The sequence below is a fragment of the Oryzias latipes genome, chromosome 22 (assembly GCF_002234675.1).
Source record: "Oryzias latipes chromosome 22, ASM223467v1".
In the NCBI taxonomy this organism is placed as follows: Eukaryota; Metazoa; Chordata; class Actinopteri; order Beloniformes; family Adrianichthyidae; genus Oryzias; species Oryzias latipes.
Genome location: NC_019880.2, coordinates 15,494,332 through 15,515,563, shown reverse-complemented (window position 1 = coordinate 15,515,563; position 21,232 = coordinate 15,494,332). Strand labels below are relative to the sequence as shown.

At 39.6% G+C, this 21,232-nt stretch overlaps 1 protein-coding gene across 3 annotated transcripts in view; it reads left to right on the top strand.

Annotated features, from left to right (window-relative positions):
* arhgef10 (Rho guanine nucleotide exchange factor 10) overlaps window positions 1–21,232 on the top strand; it is a 60,090-nt gene that overhangs the window by 31,019 nt on the left and 7,839 nt on the right. For all 3 annotated transcript variants that reach the window (XM_023951441.1, XM_023951443.1, XM_023951442.1), the window contains 8 exons: window positions 375–502; window positions 1,512–1,612; window positions 1,787–1,908; window positions 4,167–4,253; window positions 4,960–5,168; window positions 5,254–5,411; window positions 9,866–10,008; window positions 14,725–14,899. In XM_023951441.1, the coding sequence (XP_023807209.1) occupies window positions 375–502; window positions 1,512–1,612; window positions 1,787–1,908; window positions 4,167–4,253; window positions 4,960–5,168; window positions 5,254–5,411; window positions 9,866–10,008; window positions 14,725–14,899 (1,123 nt within the window). The remainder of the gene's footprint in view (window positions 1–374; window positions 503–1,511; window positions 1,613–1,786; window positions 1,909–4,166; window positions 4,254–4,959; window positions 5,169–5,253; window positions 5,412–9,865; window positions 10,009–14,724; window positions 14,900–21,232) is intronic.

The following is a 21,232-nucleotide window of genomic DNA, read 5'->3' as shown; positions in this document are numbered from 1 at the left end:
AAAAGACATTTTCAGGGCAAATTTCTGGATACTTCTTTATGCATTGAGGTTTTGTATTAATTTTAAGTTTGGACATTTCAAAGTCTTTCATCAATGTAATCAAACCTTTAGGTTGTGGTTTTGTTGATTAAACTGTTAAAAATTGGAGTTTTTCTTATACGAAAATAACTGAATGACAGAAAACAAAACAAATACTGAACTTAATAGCATATTAGGATAGGGATTTAAAAAAAAAACAATAGAAAAAAACTTTTGGCTAACAAAGTGTGATATTTTCCAAATAAAAACAAGTATTTAAAGTAATCCCATCCCCGTTTTCCTTTATTTATTTATTTTAATTTTTCCACACATCTTTCTCCATAAATACTGTGCAGAATGTGAATTCCACCGTGGCGCAGGACTGGGTGTCCGGCCTCCAGAGGCTCATACTGAAGAAGGAAGAGGAGATCAGGGCAGCTGACCGGTGCCGGATCCAACTGCAGCTGCCCGGCAAACAAGACAAGTCTGTTTCTTTACATTGTATTGGACTCTCACTGTCTGCACATGATGGCATTTTACTGCCTCAAGCTTTACCCCCCCCAAAGTGTTCTGTTAATCCTGGGGTAGTCTTTATCCCCTTTTACCCTGCTTTCTTTAGGCATTTGCCCTTCTGATGGCATAGTAAAGCACAGCTCAATATTAGAATAATTGTGGTTTTGTTTTTTTGAACAGGAGTGAAAACTCTTATCAGGATCTGTGTGACACATTAACACATCTTTGTGGTCTCTATGTCATCCCTCAGGGGGGCATCTTCTTTTGCTTTTTTTCCGAGGCCACAGCTGTTTTTTTTTTTTTTTGCTTTCCTGTTTGTTGTTTCTTTCTCCCACCATCACTTATCCCTGCCGGATTTAAATACCACGATCGGCCAAGGGTATGTTTGGTAACACAGCTGCAACCGCGTTATTCCTGCTCTCATCCTTCCAGCTATTACCTCCACCCGACAGTTACAGGAAGGATGCGTTTCAGACATGAAAACAATGGACATGCATACAAACAGTTTGGACAAAGTTATGAAAAGAATCTCAAAAGACAATCAATGACTGTGTATCAGTCTTTTTTATGTCATTCTTAACTTTTTGTTTTGTTTTCAACAATAGAACAGTCATTTTTCTGAGTAAAAACAGTTTGGCTGTGATGGATGTATTTAGTCCCACTAATCACAAACTGGCATGCAGGTCAAACAGTGGTTCTTAACAAAGATTACAATTATAACCACAAATGTGGTTATTTTTGATGAAAGAAAAAAATCCTGTCATAATTAATATTATTTTTTAATCTTTTGTCCTTCCTCTGATAATCTGTCATTGCCAAGATTCCAGCAGTGTGAATGTGAGACGTTCAAATTAATTTAAAGTGTGTTTTTGCCAAAAATTCATTGACACGTTTTTTTCTTGGAAGTGTTTTGCTGGCAGAATTGCTGAGGAGCTGTCCGTTTTCTCATCCCACATGTGCGTTTCCCTCTTCCTCGGTAGGACCGGGAGGCCGACATACTTCAGTGCAGTGTTCAACACACACAGTCCTGCTATCAAACAGTCGTGGATCAGTAACTTGCAGATGGCTAAGCTGGCTTTAGGTACGGTACATAGTCAGGAAGTGCATTATTGTAGACATTTACATGTCATCATCTCAGTGGGATTGTGTTTCCCTTATTGGGTTTAGTTACTAAAAGTGATTTTTAAAGAAAACTCAGGAGTAGTTTGTTTTAAAATATGTAAATAATTTCTGCTATTTTGTGTTTTTCTATCAGAGGAGGACAACGTACAGGGCTGGTTTTTTGCTGAAGATGATGGAAATCAGATAAAAAAGCAGAAGCATCCTCTTCTACTTCGCCAAATCCCTGTGATCATGTCAAAACTGCAGGAATTCAAGGTACATTTGCCTTTGCAATAGTCACTTCAAGCATGTTTGGGTGGCTTGTTTAGATGCCAGTCAGTATTGGAACATTTGACGCATCTCTTAAAATGTTATATGGACTAAGTGAGTCTCTTGATTTCTTAACAATTTTACCAGATGAAGAAATAAACGTAGGTCTGGTCTAACCCGTAAGTACCCATTTTTCCTGAAAAACGAAATAATGTAGAAACCAAGTGGACCACAAAACACATTTCTGATCATTTTCTGTAGCGCTGATGTCACCATGGGTTCATAGGGGTTAACTCATGTCGGCATTGATTCTCCAGAGGAACTGTAAAAAGACACGTAGCTTGGAGTCCGTCCATCATTGACTCGGCATCATGGACACACATGCAGAAACATGCGTACAAAGAGGACACACCACTTCAAAGTTGATCCACCATGCAGCACCACTTGCTAATTTATTTTGTACTCATCAAAACACAAACAAGATAGGGGAAAGGAAAAAGTTGTCAGTAAGGTTTTGAATTTGTTTTTTTTTTAGTGTGTTTGTGTATGCATGTTTATTTTACATTTTTTGCTCAGCTTTGGGAATGGAAGGAGGTCGGTAAGATACATTTGGATGTACAGAATAACTTCCTGGAAAAGATTAAAATAATGCAAACACTGAAGGTTTATTTATTTTATGGAGAGAGAAAAGATGCATACTTTATTCGGAAAAGGGAAGTTCTTTGTTTTGTGTGTTTGCCCTTGTTGTTAGAAGACAACACCTTTATGGTGTGCCTTAATACAAGTTACGGAATTGAGCGCGTTTTTAAAAAGATAATTGGAGCTAGGTCAATTTAACCAACCGAGGCAGTTTCCTGTTTAACTTTAAGACAAAAAACTGAACTGACAATCTGGTTTAAAGACTCACTCTGATAGAAATGTGTTTTTGGTGTTTTTACCATGTTCTTGTGGCATTTTTCTCATGATAGAGGACATGAACAGCATTAAGCGCAAATTTGCATTTCTAAATATTTCTTTATTCTAATTGTTGTGAATCGGGAGCAGGTGAAAGAAAATGCTGTTTAATAAAGACACAAGGCTGACCAGAGTCTCCCTGCTCCGCTCCATTCTGATGCATCCTCTCTAGATCCGTTTAAGTCTTGGTTTTCCTCGTCCGAGCTGGCATCTGGCTCCAAGCTGATCGGCTTTTTTGCACCAGCAGTGTTAGCTTAGGCGTTTGAAGAGCTGTGAGCTAGCAGGAGTGTAAACAGAGAGCTCTCAGCAACAGAGATGGGAAGGGGACGGGGGGTTGCTCTGCACAACTCAGAGGCTTTTCTAATGAACTCCTGCTGCCCTGCAGAAAGGATGTCCTAGAAAATGACAGGGTTTTTTGGTTTTGGCTAAAAATATAACATCATTAAAAGGCCATAAGGAGAACTTTTAAAATAGAACAAAATATGATGGGAGTGGGACTGTAAAGCACTTCTTCACGATGTAGGTTACAGTTTAGACTCCGATATACGGGATCTTTAAGTTGACAATGAAAAGCATGAAAACTAGCTCTAGGATGGATTAACTGTGTATTTTTGAACAACTGTTAGAAGTTTTCTCTGTGAGAGTCACAAAACCCTCTTTCTTCTGTTGTGAAATTTGTTTTTTTAATCCCTTTTAGAACCGTTTTGAGGTTAGTGTTAACGTATAAAACCATTTGTAACATTGTATCCAGAAGCTCAGGGGTGCTTTCATTTTTTGGTACAATGTGATGTTTGAATAGAGAATGTAAAGACTTTTTCTTTTCTTATCTTTTTTTTTTTAAAGTCTTTTTGGAAAATGTTACCTTATTGTGTAGAGTAGTGGGATTTCACCAGCATTCAGCCTTCTACTAAATGGCGTGACTAACCTCTTCAGATGACTGGAATGCAGTCAGATAACTGTGTTTGTGATGAACTGAACAGGGCATTTCTGGGGGAAAATAAAGCCGTGAAACTTTGCTAACTTGGCTAACTTTGCTAGCACTCAAGGTATTTAATCTCATTTGAGATGATTGATCAATATGTGTAGGGCGGTGGCGAGTCGGTCTGAGTTAAAATAGTTCCTGTTACAGCTAACCCTTTCCTGTTCCAGGAATAATTTTTGGTCCCATCAAACTGATCAGCAACACAAACGACAATCTTTTAAAAGCAGCTAAAGCCCATTTCGCTGGGTTTGTTTGGGGATTTGTGGAAAAAATTAACAACTCTTGTTTCTAAGGGATTTACGTCACTTTTTTTCCTGTTGTGTGGCAGATTGAATGTGCGGTTCACAACCCAGAGCCCTTCATCAACACAGAGAGCACGGCTGACAGGCCGGCTATGGGCCACGGATGCGTCTGGGTGAGACATTTGCACACATTTTTATTCAAAACATGTTACAAATTAGTCGTTTTTGTTCAGTTTATTCATTTATCGGGACAGCCTACAAATACATAAAGCTTAAAAAGCAAAGATGCTTGCACCAGATTGTTGCTTAAAAGCTCATTTCCATCTGTGGTCCAATTACAAAACAATACATTATGTCTAAACATGATGAGCATATTTACCAATTTTAAACTTAAGGCTGCTGCAGAAATTAATGCCAAGAAAAGGTTAAATTGTACCTCCACATATAGATTTTTCTGGTTATTCTTACTTTTTTCAACAAGAACACATGAAACTTAATGGCAATTTTTTTTTAGTAGTTAGACAAAACGTTTTTTTTTTGTCATGTCATGTGCTTCCGAAATATTGTGCATTTAGATTTGTGGTCAAGTTTATGTTTAATTTGAAAAGGGAGCACGATGCCTCAGAATGTTTACTAAAGTCAAAGGTGAAATTACATTTAGAAAAATAGATAGATAGAATGTTCTTTTATTTTTTGCCTAAATAATTAAATAAATCAAGTTTTTATTTAAGGCCAACAAAATCCTTTTTTGTTTCCTCCTTTCCTGTTTCTTTAGCTACATAAGACGTTTACTAATGACTCATTTTAGTAATAAAAAGTAATATCCTTACCAGGGATTCATCACTATTAAATTGATGCATTTGTTTTGCTTTTGTTCAGGTTGCAAGTTGCACCAACCAGATGGGTCAGATAGCCATAGTGGCCATGCAGAACTCCAGCCCCAAAGTGACAGAATGCTTTAACGTGGAGTCCCGGATCCTCTGCATGGCTTACGTTCCGGCCGAGCAAATCCAGGAGAACGACGGCGACGACAACCGAGCCACCGCCAGGGATGCCCCCAGTGTCTGCTTGGGCATGGAGGAGGGCAGGTACCAGAACATGGCGCTTTTTTTTTCTTTTTCACATAAAGAAATGAGCTTTTCACCCTTTCTTTTTTTGTTTGTTTTTGTTTAGCATAATTGTATATAGGAGCAGCCAAAGATCCAAGAAGGTTCGACTGCAGCATTTCTTCACCCCAGAGAAGTCCACAGTCACCAGCCTGGTTTACAGGAAGCAGAGTCTGTTTGTCGGCCTGGTCAGCGGCTCTGTGGCCGTTTACTCCAGATCACCAGGTGTGTGCTCCAGGGGACAGGAATGAATCCTGTCATTTGTGGAAATCGCCTGATGCGCTCCTTCAGTTCTTGCTCGAAATAGCTGTCATTCCAGTAAATATGAGCTGAAAAAAAATGAAGTAATTGTATGTCATTTTAAGGCTGTTTAGTCTGAAAGCATTTGCCTAAAAACTGCTCCCAGGAACATTTATTTTGTACATCCAAGAACATTATTGCTGATGGAACTTTTTCTACAATACTTTAGTTCAAAACAAAGGATCTGGCAGGAAGTGAGAAGAATTTACTTGCATTGAAAGATATTTGACTCCAAGACAGAAGTAAAAGAAATCAACAAGGCAGAAAGGCAAATTTACAAACTCTGAAACAGGCCTGGAAGCTGCCGACTTCAGGTGAAATCGTCCATTATTGTGAAAGTCTGGGCATCAGGAAAGTATTTTGTCTGCAGTGTGTCTCGGCTTTCCTTCTGCTTGCTCTGTTGTCTCGGAGAAGCCCGTCTTTGAGCTGTGACCTATATAATGTCATTCCTTCTGTGCTCCCGCTCTGCTGTATTCTTTCCACAGCCTCACTTTAGTTTCCTCTCGTGAGCTTTTGTTCTGGGGCAGTCAGAGGAAGCTCGTTTTTCTTCATCTCTGCGTTTCTATTGTCATCCGAGTCGAAATGAGTGCATTTTTGAAACCCGAGGAACACCAAGCCATGTTTTTTTTCTTCTTTTTTATCTGTATCCTGTACTATCTGTTGTCTGTTACTAGTTTAAGGTTATTTGGATCTTTTCACTGGCCTTCAAAATTAGATTTCAGCGCGTGCCTCAGCTACAGTGTTCTGTTAGCGTGCACTAAGAGGAAGCAGGAAGACAGAATATGGATGATGGCCTGAGGATAGACGCTGCAGATCGTTTCGATAAAAACCATGTTTACTCATTTCTTCTGGAATGTCTTTGGACATTTTCATTCCACCTCGGTTTCCCCCCCCCCCATAACATCATCAACCCCTCTTCACTGTCCCCACATCATTAGACTGCGATGTGTTGTTTAATTATCCAGTCTTCAGGAACTCTGTGATCTCTGGAACATTGTGTTTGATGCTGGAATGATTCACTCCGCATTCGCTGCTAGGAAGCTGTCCTCTTTAACCACGAAGAAAACACTTCTTGGACAGACTGCCTGCATTTGATTTGCATTTCAGACAGACCCTCAGTTTACCTTTTTTCAAAAACAAAGCAGAATCGGCTGACACAGATTAAAATGTCGGCTGCTCCAAAAAACAATACAGTTTGTTTTGCATCCCTTATATGGGTGGATGTCACTGCAAGTTTCCTGAATCCACTACTCTTGTCTTTTGATCTGTTGTAAAAGTTCCCAGCGGGTCCTTTTATTATGATTGTCGTTTTTAGTCAAAATCCAAATCTGTGTCGTTTTCTAGAACATAGTTTCTGTAGAGCAGCAGGAGATCATTAGAAATCTACCATTGGTACGGAGTAAGCCCGCCCCCATTTCCCATCCTCCATCCATTTTACATGCTCTCCTGCTAGCTTACAGCCCCTCACACCCCCAAGCTAACATTAGTGGTGCAACAAAAATGGCGAACAATATTGGAGGCATCCAGTTCTGATCCAGATTCCAGGTCAGATGAGGAAAAACGAAAACGCTAACGGAGCTATTTTTCTGCATAAGAACGGAGCGATTTCACTCGATTGTAGCAGCTGCGTCAATACTACGAGATTTTTCAAACGGCATTTTTTCCCTCTGCTCCTGAGTCACAGCAAATTGAATAAATAAATATTCAGAAATGTACAATTTAGCTTGATATATGTCCTCCATTATCAGAAAAATGCCAGGAGAACATGTTAAAAACACCAAAAACAGCACTTCATCAGAGTGGGTCTTGCTCTGCTCTACAACTCTCCATGGGGCTGGCCTACGTGACCTTATATGGGTAAAAAAAAATATTAAATCCTTCCCACAAATTAGGATTCCGTTACCGCAGAAAAGTATTTTGTTCCCACAAAGTAATAATTCTATCCCACAATATAGTACTTAGTCCCCACTTCTTCTTCCACTTTCGGCTTCTCCCATCAGGGGTTGCCACAGCGAACGAGTCGCATGGTAAATTTGGCAATGTTTTACGCCGGATGCCCTTCCTGACGCAACCTTCTCAAATCCCAAAAGCTGACTTTTTTCCACCACATAAACTGGAAGTTGTTTCTTGTTTGGCAGTCTCTCTTTTCTGGCTAGCCCCGATTTTGTGGAAAATGAAACACACCTTCTCGCCTATTTTGTTTGATTTGCCAAGTTTAACTTTACAAGATGTGTAATTCCATTTAATGCAAATAAACCCAGCCGATAAATCCTTTATAAACACAGATGTGAGCAATACTTGGATTTACAGCAGATACCTTCACATTTCTGTCTGGATATCTCATTACAACGCATGGAAGACATGGAGGATGTTTTAGAGATCCCATTTATGTATTTTAAAAAGCTCCACAGAAGCATCGGTAATCCCGTCTCCATGTCTGGGGACATGAGATCAGTCAGGGTCTCTCCCGCTACGGAGAGCTTCACTCTGTCCTGCCGCCAAAGCCGCTTTCCGTCGTTACTTCCATGTCTCTGTGACCCACATTAGTTCGAGAGGGGAAAATACCAATCAAACTAGAGGATTTATTTATTATTGTCTTGATAAAAATAAGAAAAATATAAGATTTTTTTTTTTTTTTTAATATATCTGCCCGGCTCTGGCGGCAGATAGCGGCCCTCTGTCTGCTGTCCAGCCAGCCGCCAGGCATCGCGATCAACTTGCTATAGTCAACAGAAACATCAATGACAGAATGGCAAAATGTATTTTATTATTGCTTTAAACCAGTTATTGTATTTACAATGAAGATGTAACTGGAAGCAATTACGTTTATTTCTGGTTGAAAATAGGGGGGGTGTCAAAGGTCACAGTTATGTCGTTGGAACGAATTAGCTTTTTTTTTTTGTTTTGTGTTGTTTTACCCATGTGAGGTCACAGGCGTCGTACCTGACAACCCAAAAACCTGCAGCACCCGTATGGGTCAATCCCCATGACTAAAGCTTTAGGACAAGAACAGATACAAACATATTGAATTGCAGCTCAGACAGCTGACTTGCAATGTTCCCAGGTTTGATTTCAAAAGCGGTGAGTGGAAGAAGTCATTCCCTTTAATGAGTGGCAGACATTTTTTTATTTATTGCCCTTCTCTAAAAGTGAATTTCTTTCAGTGAATTACTGCCTGAGAAATGAGAGAGAAGGGAGTCGCCAGTCAGCAAACGCTGCCCGTCACAGATATACGGCTCTCTTTTCAATCATCGGCTTCCCTTTTTCCTCTGAACCATTTTTCAAATTTAGGTCGTAGACTTTAAACTCCATTTATCCCCCCCCACACACACACACACATGCAGACTTCATCATAACTGATGGTGGCATAAAAATGTGGGCACACTTGAGCAAAGTTACATAAGCCTAAAACTTAACACACATTTTCACTCCCACTTCCTTTCCTTTTCCTTTTTCATTCACCTCCATAAGGTCATTTCTGAAATAACACACACGGGTCATCTCTGCAGAGCTGAGCTTGGACCTCATGCTTGGATCCTTTAGTGGAAGATTACCTCCCTTGACAGAGAACCTCTTAAAAACATCTTTCACTGCGTGGCACCTCTCCTCTCAATGGCCCTCTTTGTGCCTTTGATTAAACAAACATTATCAGTGAGGCCTCATTCACTTCCTGGCTTGGATTAGCTTTGGGTATGTGGTAACTAGATGAGCGGTATTCAGCCTGAATATTAGGGCATTCTGGAATTGAACATTTTAGGGTTGATTGCTGCTAAGAAAATGACCCCCCCTCCCCTTTTTTATGGATTTATTTATTTTTTAACCAGCACTTACCCTTGTGGGCCAAAGACATGAAGTCATTTTGGCGTTTCGACGCCACAACTATTCCGTTTTTGAGTAAATATCACTGTGTCTGTGCAAGTGTTGATATTTCTAAAGATACTGCAGGGGGTGTTTGGTTGCAGGGAAGTGGGCGCCGTGCTGAGGCCCATGTAGAGCAGAATGTGTGGGAGGTGCAGCTCAGCTCTGACTAATGCTTCACAGCCTATCTAGATTCAGAGTGAAGCCTGTTAAAACCATCAATGGCCACTCATTGAGCTTTAGGAGAGTTCTAAGCGCAGATGACCTTTTACAGATGACATTTATGAAGACGAATGCATCGTTTAGGCACTCTTAAAACCATTGTGGCGACACCATAAAAACATGAACAAGTAAGTAGCAGTGCATAGCAGAATGCCCACAAAGGCTGGATGTAGTTTTAACAAGAGTTGTTCAACTACTATTAAATTCATTTGTGTTCTGCTTTCATCAGATTTATCAGTATCGTTCATCTTCTGTTGTGTGTACAGTACTTTTGCATTATGTTGTGTTTCTTCTCTCAGATAGCTTGTGGGACTACGAAAAACCAAAGCTCCTAAAGCTGGGAGTCCTTCCAGTCAAGGCCATGCTGGCTGTGGAGGAGCACCTTTGGGCGTCATCAGGCGGACAAGTCTTTATCATCTGCACCCACACACACTGTATCCAGGTACAGATACCCGGACTGATACAGCTAACCCTTTCAGACCAGAAATGTCACCGGCAACACCTAAAGGGAACGCGAGCCCTGCTTTTTCTCCGCTTCAGAATCTGCAGAAATAACATTGATCGTATCAACTTTCTAAATGACTCCCCTGTTTGTGAGAGTTCAAAATTCTGCTCTTGATGTGTCGAACCTTATTGCAGTTTAGCTTTGTTGTTTTCAAAAATGAATCAAGAATATCAGGATATTCCAATATTTATTTATGGCTGTTGCAGTTTTTCACGTTCGGTCACTTTAACCCTTGAATGCCAGAACTGTTGCTGGCGACAGGAAGAACTAGTGTGACTCTTCAGCTGTTTGTGCAGTTAATGTAATTCCAGCGGATTCTGAAGTGGAGAAAAGCAGCTTGGTTAACATATACTGGAGGGTTGGCTGTGATGCAGAGGTAGAGCGGTCGACCAAATGTGCGCCCAAATGTCAAAGTGTCCGTGGGCAAGACACTGAACCCCACGGTGCCAATGTTCGGCAGCAGAGCTGCCATCAGTGTGTGAATGTGTGTGTGGGTTTATTTAACCTTTATTTTTTACCAGGATGTCCCTAAAATGCCATATACACACACAAACAAATAAACATGAAAATAAAACTACTTTAAATCAGGTCAAGAATAACATGTACACTCTTTGGTCACACACTCAGAAAGTTTTGTTTTAAAGCAACTTTAAAGAGAGGAGCAGGTGAAGGAGACAGTAACTGTAAAGTGCTTTAGGCTTTCTAAGAATGCAGTAATGTAAGTACACGCCATTGAAGCTCCTTATTGGCTAAACACACCTGATCCAGGTAATCGGCAGCAGATAAGGCAACAGGAAGCCTGGAGTCTGACACCCCTGGCCTTAATGATTGAAGACTTACGGTAATTCAAAGAACGTCAACACTGGAGCTAAAGCTGCCATGTTAAGGGGTTCATCTTTACTTAATAAGTCTTCTGACTCTTCTTCACACCTTAAAAAAGGCTTTTTATTGGGCAACTATGTAGATTCCGTGGTGAATATTGTTTTTTGCACTTTGCAAGAAGTAGCAGTTGTTGCAGTCTCCCCACCCACTTCCAAAGTAGTAGTTTAAGCAGTTTTAAAGAGCCGCTCCGATCATCTTTTGGTATATTGTCAAATCATTCCCACTGATCTTTTAATTACGATGATTTCATTTTTAGACAAAATCTAAAAACCTTTGTTGCTTTCTGGGTCATAGTTTCTACAGAGTGGCACTGTAGTTCATTGTGAACGGGACTGTTGGTCTGAAGCAACCCCCCCCCCCATTGCAGAGAGTTCCCCGTTCTTCCACTACTGTAGCTTACAGCCCCTCACACCCCCCAACATAACATTACCAGTGCGACAAATATGGTGAGCAATAATAGAGCTAACCAGACGTACAGTACAGACCAGAAGTTTGGACACACCTTCCCATTCATTTGAATGAGACGGGGGAAGGGCGTGAACAGGTGCGGAAATGACCAAAAACAGTCACTTGCCCTATAAATGGTTAAATAACGTTTTTTTCATCTGCTCCCGATTCATAATAGCTTGAATAAAACAACATTTAGAAATGCCATTTTGAGCTTAATATTCATTAATATAATGTCTTCCATCATCAGAAAAATGCCACAAGAACGTATGACTGTTATGAGCAGAAGAAAATAGTGTAGGATTTACTTAATCTTGTATATAAAGATAACAAGAACGTATAAAAAACACAATTTTTTATCGGAGTGGGTCTTTCAAAGAAAGTGGTACAATGATTTCTGCTGTCAAAATTCCATCTGAGGACAGAGAAGTTGACTATTTTTCTTAAATCCAAGGTTTTAAATACCTCTGCTCAACCTGATTACCTGAATCAGGTGTGTCCCAGCAAGGCCGAAGATATGTAGAACAAAGCAGGACAGCAGCCCTTACAGACAGGGATTGGGCTTCTCTTGTCTAGAGTTGAATTCCAATGCAGTTCCCCTGCATTTGACTGAAAATGTCATCAGGTAGAAATACTTATCTCCTAAGCTCTGGAGCTTTTGCTGATGTCTGTCTGTTGCAGTCGTCTAATGACGTGTGTCTATCGATGCCACATTCCACGACCCGTCCAATGCGTGCGTGCTAGCCTTTAGGCTTCTCATGGCCTCACATTATAGATGAGGCAGAATTACTGCAGCATAAATAATTCTCTGTATGCTTTTTCCTCGTTTCTTTATCTTTACAGTCTGCTCACAAATCAAAGTAAACAAGCTGCAGTAAAACATGAAAACGATGCTAGAGTTTCCCACATCGTGGTACTTCTTGGATCTTGTCATTTTTGGCTGTCCACTCGCATATCTTTGTGTTTAACTACGGAATCGGGAAATTTACGAATATTGCATGTAGCGTTTTTGGATTCATCCTCCCGTCTGTGCGTTTTACAGGAACACTCCCACTCAGAATATATCGTCCCGTCTTTACATTCACACACAGAAAACAATCTTCCACAGGAGGAATAAGCTGCAAAGTATTCTCATTGTTCGGCAATGTTCACATCGCTCTCGCTTTCCAATGAAAAGTTAAAGTAAATGGGCTTCTGCATTCAAAATTCTGGCATTCCCAAGTAGCTGCACATATTTTTAAGACCACTTTTAGGCTCTGTGTACAAAACGTACATCCACTGAACGCGCATTGAAAGTTAAACCAGGTTGAATAATCAGGGGCTCGGATTTGGTAGTTACATTTGGATGACGTCCCTTTTAATTCGCTCAAGTTGCCAACCTTTAGAAAATTGATCATGAAGGAGAAATGAATAAATACTGTTTGTGCCCAACCAGAATTTCATGACACCAAGACTTTCATATGTCGGAACAAAGCTGTGAAAGAAAAAGTCTGGAGCAAGATTTGCAAGATATTCATTTAGACTTTCAACCTTTAGGTGGCAGACACTCACTAATAAACAGGAGAAAACAAAAACCGAAGAAGAACCCGTTCTCTGGTTGTCCGCGTCACGTGTACGGTGTGTAGAGTGAAGAAATTCCGTCTGGTTAAAACCTCCATTCTAAAATTAAACAAAGAAAAAGTCCAAGGGGAGTTCCGATTTCCCTCCCCTCAGTAGGACATATGATATTCTGTGAAACGGGGTTCAGTAAATGGGAGCACCTGTCTTGAGTGCAGGAATAGGACCGTTCCTGTGACATATGCTCACTCATAATCAGTTTAGCCTCATTAAGCTCATTATGTCAGACCACCTGCCCGCTCCCTCATTTCTTCTCCTCTGTGTGGTTACAGTTAGTTTGGAACGGTGATTAAAGGTCAGGAAAAAGGGGAGCGGGAAGAAGAACTGGGGAGATGGAAACAAAGATACGACATATTTTACAAAGCAAAATGGAAACACAAACTTATAGACAGGATATGGGGAAAGAAACATGTAGAAGAGTGTGCCCTTGTTTATTGCGGCAATTGCGTGGAGAAAAAAAACAGCAATAGGTGAAATCTACAAAGTAGTCATCTTTATTTTTTCCATTAAATAGGCTTTAGAGGCTGTAAAACCCCTCACTACACACTTTATGCACTTATCTCCAACAACATAAACATTTTCACACTCTTATGGCACTCTTTATGTTAAAACTCAAAGATCTGCCAGCGAGCGAAGATTTATATCGATTTGGCAAACTGGACTCATTCTATACTGTAGGTCAGATACAGTGAATAAAGGATATTGATTAACAATGCTCTGCAGCCAATCAGGACGCAGAACACAATGCGCTGTTGGAAAACCACAAAAATAAATAACAAAATTTGCACTTTTAACAACGAACCGCAAAAGGTCAACTGCGTCTATTATTATTAGTATTAGTATTATTATAGCTAAGCAAGATATGTTTTTGATCAACTTTCAAAACTTTTTTTTTTTAGGTGTGAATTTAAAAAAAGTAGATTTAAGCAAACTGGAATAAACCAAAATGTTAAAAGACTCATGAGTCCTGTTGGTGTCAAAAACAAATCCTCTGTAAACTAGAGTTTAGTAGAATCTTACTTTTCTTTACCTGTGAAAGGTGTTGAAACGTTCCATCCCCTGCAGCCGTCTGAACTCAAACATGAAGACATCACTGAAGGAAGGATAACTTTTTTTTCTTGCATCATCAATAATTCCATTCCATAAATGTCTACATGATACTTATTGAATTAAATAGATAGAATTCATGAAATATACAATTCGATCATTTTTGGAATGCACACATTACTTTCTTTTTGTCATCTCACAATTTTTCCCGAGATTTAGCTCTACTTTGAATTCTCTTTTTTATTCTACACTTAAAAATAAAAAAAAATTTAAAAATCATTTATTTTGTTCTCTTCCAATCAAAAATTCAGAATGTGGCATTTTTTCGAAGGATTATGAAAATAGCTCTATTGATTGTGAGGGAATTTTTTTTTTCATAACAATTAACTTATGGTTTGATGAGTTGTGTTACTTTTTTTGTTTGTAAAACATAGCGTGCGCAGACGTAACATTAAGAGTTCTGGGGTAGATGCCGCCGAAACAGACCGACTCTAACGCTTTAAGTTCTTTACTAGTTTTTAGTAATGCGCAACCAAAAAGTTGAGATTTAAAACTTTATTTTATTAAAATGAATCGTTGTTTATCACAGCAGCTACATTGTACTTTAGCTGCAGCTTTGAATCCAGTCTTAATCCTTTTTTTTTTTTTTCCATCTCATAGAGGCACCTGGAGGCTCACCAGGAAGAAGGCATGGTGGTGTCCCACATGGTGGCAGCGGGGGTGGGCATCTGGATCGCGTTCAGCTCTGGTTCCACTCTCCGTCTCTTCCACACGGAGACCTTGGAGCACCTGCAAGACATAAACATCGCCACACCTGTTCACAGTCTCCTACCTGGTAAGACTGCTAACATGTTCAGGTGTGAAGTGTTCACACTTGCCTGTGAATTTAGATGATTTTGTGGTTTATTTTGGAAATAAAGTGACTTTAGAATAATTTTTTTTAGTTTTTTTTCCTTTTTACTTCATTAAACTTTATTAAACTGCGTTTTCTCCAGTTTTCCTGTTTTTTGTGTTTTATCCTAAACGTTATATTTTTGCATTTTTATCAAATATTGTCCAGAAAACACATCCTGCTACTGTGATTTTAAGGGTTAAAACCTAAAGTTCTGGAACACGATATCAGACACTTTAGTCTGCACTCCGTTTCAACATTATAATTCCAAGGTCTGAAAACAGGAAAAGCAGGACTTAATTTGTCCTTCCAGTTGGTTTTGTTACCGCTCTGGCTGCTTCCATGCTAGTTCACCACAGTGTGATCTGCATTTCAAAGGAAAACAAAGTGCTGTTGGCCTCTTTTAATATCTAGTCTTGTCAAATTTTTAACAGCTTTACATTTATAATGTGGATTTCACAGTTGGTTGATTAGTTTTTAGTTTGTTTTTTTCCCTAAAGATTTCATCAAAATAATCAACCAAGAGCAACCGTTTTGTCTCTCCTCGTTGGGATATATGGGAAAAGCTCTTGCTGTTGTAAACTAAATGCACCTTTAGTGTTGCATGGATGAAGTGGTCCAACAGGTTAGCCCAGGTTGAACCTGAACTCTGGTGGAAACCAAAAATAAACGGTCCATTCAATCACTGCCATAAAATACACAAATATCTAACATAAACTGGCACCATAACACTGATTCAAGCCAAGTAGACTGAAAAATCCTAACAAAAAATCATGTTTGAGTGACAGATTAGCTTTAAATGTTTTATCAGACCAGATAAAACCAATGTTATCAGAAATACAAACCTACAACAGAATCATAAAAGGAAACCACAATGTGGGACTGTGCCAGGTTTCCTCCCTCTCTCTGCAATAATGTGTGACTTATTGTGCGACCATGGAGTGCACTCATTCTAAAACTGCTTTCTGTTTGCTTTGAAGCCAAATGTACATAAAGCATTCCATCATGATGGCTCACCTTTGTTCTGGGATTGTGTAAAAGGCTCTGCAGCTGCAGAAACCTGTGATTAACACACTGCGATATCTGAGCCACATCGCCAGAAGTGAGACGAATGAGTCGTGCCTCCGAAGCTGTTTGGTTCCTGATGGATTTTATTGTGAGAAACAAATGTTTATTTTAGGGGCTTTGAAGAAGGACGGGGTAATCAAACATACTCTGTAGGCAGCAATCACAAGAACTAATAGTCTTACACAATCTGTGATGAAGCTTGTTGTCATGGTAAGTAATGAATAAATATAAGTGTATTCAGTGAGAATTTGTTTGTTGTGAAACCAGGAACCTCCTTCCTTGCATGTTTTTTTTTAAACTGTTCAGGATTATGAGATCAAGCTGTAACACTGTCCCAGTCTGAAATCATCTGTGACCTGCTGTTTTAGATCTTATAATCTGCTGCTTTAAATTACCCTGACCCAAAAACGTGGCCTAAAAACATCCTTTGAAGTTATTTTTGCATTAAAACAGATTCTGTAGTGAAAAAAAAAAGGTTTTGTGTCATTAACTTGCTGCGCTCTTTCTCTTTTTCCCATTATGTGAATCGGGTTCACGATCGTTCTTTGCTTTTTGGTTTGTAAAACGATTACTCCGTCTGATGATGCGTTGCCCCAAAAAAAAAATAATGTCATGAAATGGCCACAAAATAGTTCCAACTTTGTGGGCGGCCGTGGTGCAGCGGTAGGGCGGTCGACCCATGATCATAAGATTGCAGGTTCGATTCCCGCCTTGCACGCCCATGAGTCAAAGTGTCCTTGGGCAAGACACTGAACCCCACCTTGCGCCTGTGTTTGGCAGCGGAGCCGCCACCAGTGTCTGAATGTGTGAGTGAATGTGTGTGTAACTGGGTGAATTGGTCTGTGACTGTAAAAGCGCTTTGTCCTTGTAGGAAGAAAGGCGCTATATAAGTATACGCCATTTACCATTTACCAACTTTCAAACAAAATACTGCATTTGTGGAAAAATAATAAAACGTGCAAAATATATACCTAATTTATGCTCACCAAATATTCAAACTGTGCAAACACAATTCTAAATAGTTATTTTGTCAAAAAATATATTCAATTCCTGGGCTGCTCTCCTGGTTGGGCTGGGGCGGCGCTCTCTTTCCCTCCGTGCCTCCCTGCTCTCTGGCTCTGGGGGCCTTGCGGCGGTCCTGCTGGCCCTGGCTGGGTGGCGGGCTTGGTCGCCCGGGCGGCGGTTGTTCCCTGCCGGTTCCCGTGTGGCGTTGGGGGGATTTCGGCTGCCGCTGCTGCTGCGGTGGGGGTCTTGGGGTGGGGATGGCTGGGCACTCTCCCTCCTTCTTGTCACGTTCCACCATCCATTTTAGAATAACATAAACACTCACCTGAGCACAGGTGTTAGCTCACCTTTGCACTAACAGTTTGCATGACTGAATGACTGAAATTTTTCACACTAGTTGGTTTTAAGGCATAAGTATGCGTGTGAACACTATCTGTTTTGTGTACATGTCGACAGGTGGACATTTTTGCAGCTAGCAGGTGTGTTTATAACATTTGAGTGTGTGTGTGGATAGGCCCCACCCTTTTTGTACTACATTTGAACCTTACCTTAATGATTAACAACCAGTAAACTTGTTGCTTTATGCTGCTTCATGGTCTTACCCCCCTTCCCCTCCTATTATCACCCCCTACCCCCCCTCTCTCTAACGTCCCTCTCTCTTCTTCCCCTCTTTCCTTTTCCGTCTGGTCCAACACCAAAGATTTTCAGACATGATTGAAATTAATAAAGTTTGGCCTCAATTACAAAAGGGGTTTATTCAGACATACCTTTGGTTTGTCTGAAGATTAATAACCCCTCTTGTTAAAGTAAAATATGTCCAACACAAGCTCTCATCTGTCTGCCTAGCTGTTGGACAGGACAAGTTAAAAAAAAACAACAAAAAAAAGAATATATATATATATATATATATATATATATATATATATATATATATATATATATATATATATATATATATATATATATATATATATTCAATTCCTGGCAAAAATAGTTAAAATGTGGAAAAAACATACTTGATTTGTGCAACAGAACACTGTATTCTCTGCACTATAGGACGCACCGTCAATGATTTATTTTTAAACTTATGTCGTATGTAAGGCACACAAAACTACAAGGTGCACTAAACGAGGCAACAGAGTCAAGAGATAAATCCGTCAGACTTTATTAAGTGTGTTCAAAGTAATACTAGAACGTGTTTGTAATACCCTACATGTCAGCCACGCTAGAAGCGTTAGCCACATTAGCATATTCACAACAGCTGGATCTCTGGACCTTCTTTGTAACACGTAAAAAGAAAAAAATATTTTCTGACACCGCTACACGTTAGCTACATTAGCCGTTATGATGTATCAGCTCCTCATGAAGTGTCTCGCAGCCTCAGTGTTCTGATAATGCATACAGAGCAGTAACAAATGCATCCACAGTCTCATTGTGTTCCTGCTTTCTCATGTTGAGTTACGCACGTTCGTGGATGACATTTTTCTTCACTATGAAACAAGCTTGGAAGCCATCTCTCGGTCTGCACGTATGCTTAGTCCATGCATTACCTCATCTGCTTCATCACCCATGCAGTAAATCAGCGTATTTATTTGATTTGCCTCCGAGCTTGCATTCAGGTTACTGGCTATGCGAAACCTTCTTATCCACTTTCCCCATTCTTGCGGTTTTGAAAAATCGAAAGGTTTCGGAGGTTGTAGACTGATGGCTGCGCTCGGCCCCGCCGACACTTGCTGCACATTCTCGTCTGCTATGTTCCAAATTGGCTTTTTCTTTCGTCTAACAACTTAGCAGGACTTCTGACACCATGTGTGTTATTAAACTGAGGAAAGAAAATGAGGGTCCAACTGCTTACTTGTTAGATCGCTTCATTCGAATATCGCTTAACATGCCTCCAACATGCGTCTCTCTGAGTCAAACCACGCTTCACGCTGCCCTGACACAGGCGTGATGTCATTCAAAAGCAACCCCGTAGTTCTGTAACAGATTTATTTTAAAGCAATGGCATAACGCCATAAACCTATTTACAAAAACACCCAACTTAGTTTGCAACACATTAAAAACAAAACATTGTCTGACACCGCAACACGTTTGGGCCATTAGCATATTTACAAAAACAGCCAACCTTGTTTACAACGCGTAAAAAAAATAGTCTTACACCTCCACACGTTAGCCACATTAGCATATTTACTAAAATAACCAACCTTTTTTGCGAGGCGTAAAAAAAAAAAAAAAAAACGCTGTCTGGCAGCGCTACACCTTAGCCATATTAGCATATTTACAAAAACACAATCTTGTTTGCAACACGTGAAAGAAACATTGTCTGACACCTCCACACGTCAGCCACATTAGCGTATTTACAAAAACATCTAATCAACGCGTAAAAAAACAGACATTTTGACAGAGCGCCGTGTACTTCTGAAAATCCCTTTCACATCAGTAAATAACCAGAATAAATCCATATAGAAAGCACTCCGGATTATATAACGCACTGTTATTTTTAAGTCTTTAAAGTACGCCTTTCAGTGTGGAAAATACAGTAGTTATAATGTGCAAACAAAATACTTATTCGTGGTAAAACTAGTTCAAATGTGGAAAGCTTTACTTAATTTGTGTCCACAAAATAGTAAAAAAAATGCAAACAAAATGTTTTTTTTGTGATCACACTGTTACCATGAAATAGTTAAAACGTGTAACAAAAAAGGCTACTAATATTTCACATTGATATGTTTTCTGATCTGTTGAGTAAGAAAATGGTGTTAAGCAAAGCGACATGATGGTCGGATACAGTAAAATTGTTTTATTTTAGCCTAGAATTGAAGTAAAAGGGCACTCTGAAAAAAGGAGTACAGTAATCATTTCTGAGAGGCTTTTTAACCAAAAATTGACAGTCAGGTTACTTTAATGGTGAGGTGTGGAGAATTTGTTAACCCCGCTGTCTTGGCACGTATTAGCATCATTATTGGGATTTCGTGGCCATGAATTTTTATTTCCTTTGTATGATTTTACTGTTTCAAGGCTAGAATCTTTTCATTTTTGTACTAAGTCATCAGACAGGCTTTGTAGGTTACAGTTTTGTACCTGTAACACTTTTTGGCAGTCTACATTTTGGATTTGCCGTAACTCTTGTGCTATCCTAGGCACTTTACCATTGGGAGTTGGGTCATCTAGACCCACTAGACAGTGCTCTGAACCTTTTTTCTTCAACGATTTGTGAACCTCAATGGTGTCCATGGATTACATGAAATCTTTCCAACTTTATCCACCTTTGTCATGGTAGGAATAACCCGTCAATGTAAGGGTGGGGTTATCCAAGATAGCACATGGGTTAAAGGTATTTTACAATAATAACTGGATGGTTTATTTGAAGTTTATTTGTGATGCGCGTTGTAGCTCAATAGACGCCCCAAACTAAAAGTGAAGTCAGAACACATCCTTTATCATAATCCCAACAACTGCATAGTGCAGTGTTTACCGAAATCTTTTAGCCATCTCACACTAGCTTAATGGTGTTTATCTTTAGCATCATTATCACCCCTCTCTTCCTCTCTTTGTGTATATTCAGTTTCATTGTTAAATGTAGGGTGTGTACATAGCTTTAATATTTTTCTATGAATGTCAAAGTTCTACTTTCCTTCAAGCCAGAGATGAGGTTTTTTTAGAAAGTTTGTACACAATTTAAATGTTGATTGGTGGGAAGTGAAACCGGCTCATTCTCAGCTTTTATTGTAATGAGGTAAAAGTCGTCTATCGTTTTTTTTCTTGCCGCAGAAAAACAACATTTAAGGATCATTTTTGAGTACCGATCCCCAATTCCTAGACAAATTTTGTTGACATTATCCAGATGCTGTGGAAGAACTTCATTTTAATGATGTGGAAGTAACTGACAGATTTGAGAGATAAAGACGGCATCTGTATCACTCAACAGAATCTATCCAACCACAGAGGAAGTGGGTTCTGGTAGGGCAGCACATGGAAAAGCTTTTCTCCATTGGGTTTTGCTATTAGGAACTGGCTTCCTTTGATAACAGGGCTAAGATTTAAAGCTGTTTGTGGTCATGAAGCTCAGACCTCCCCTTTTGACTCATTTATACTCTTGTTCTGTTGACATTTTAACAAATCAGCCAGTGTTATCTCAAGATTTGTGTCATTGTTAAATAACTGAACGGTAAACTGACAGATCCTTTGGGGACTAACTTGAAG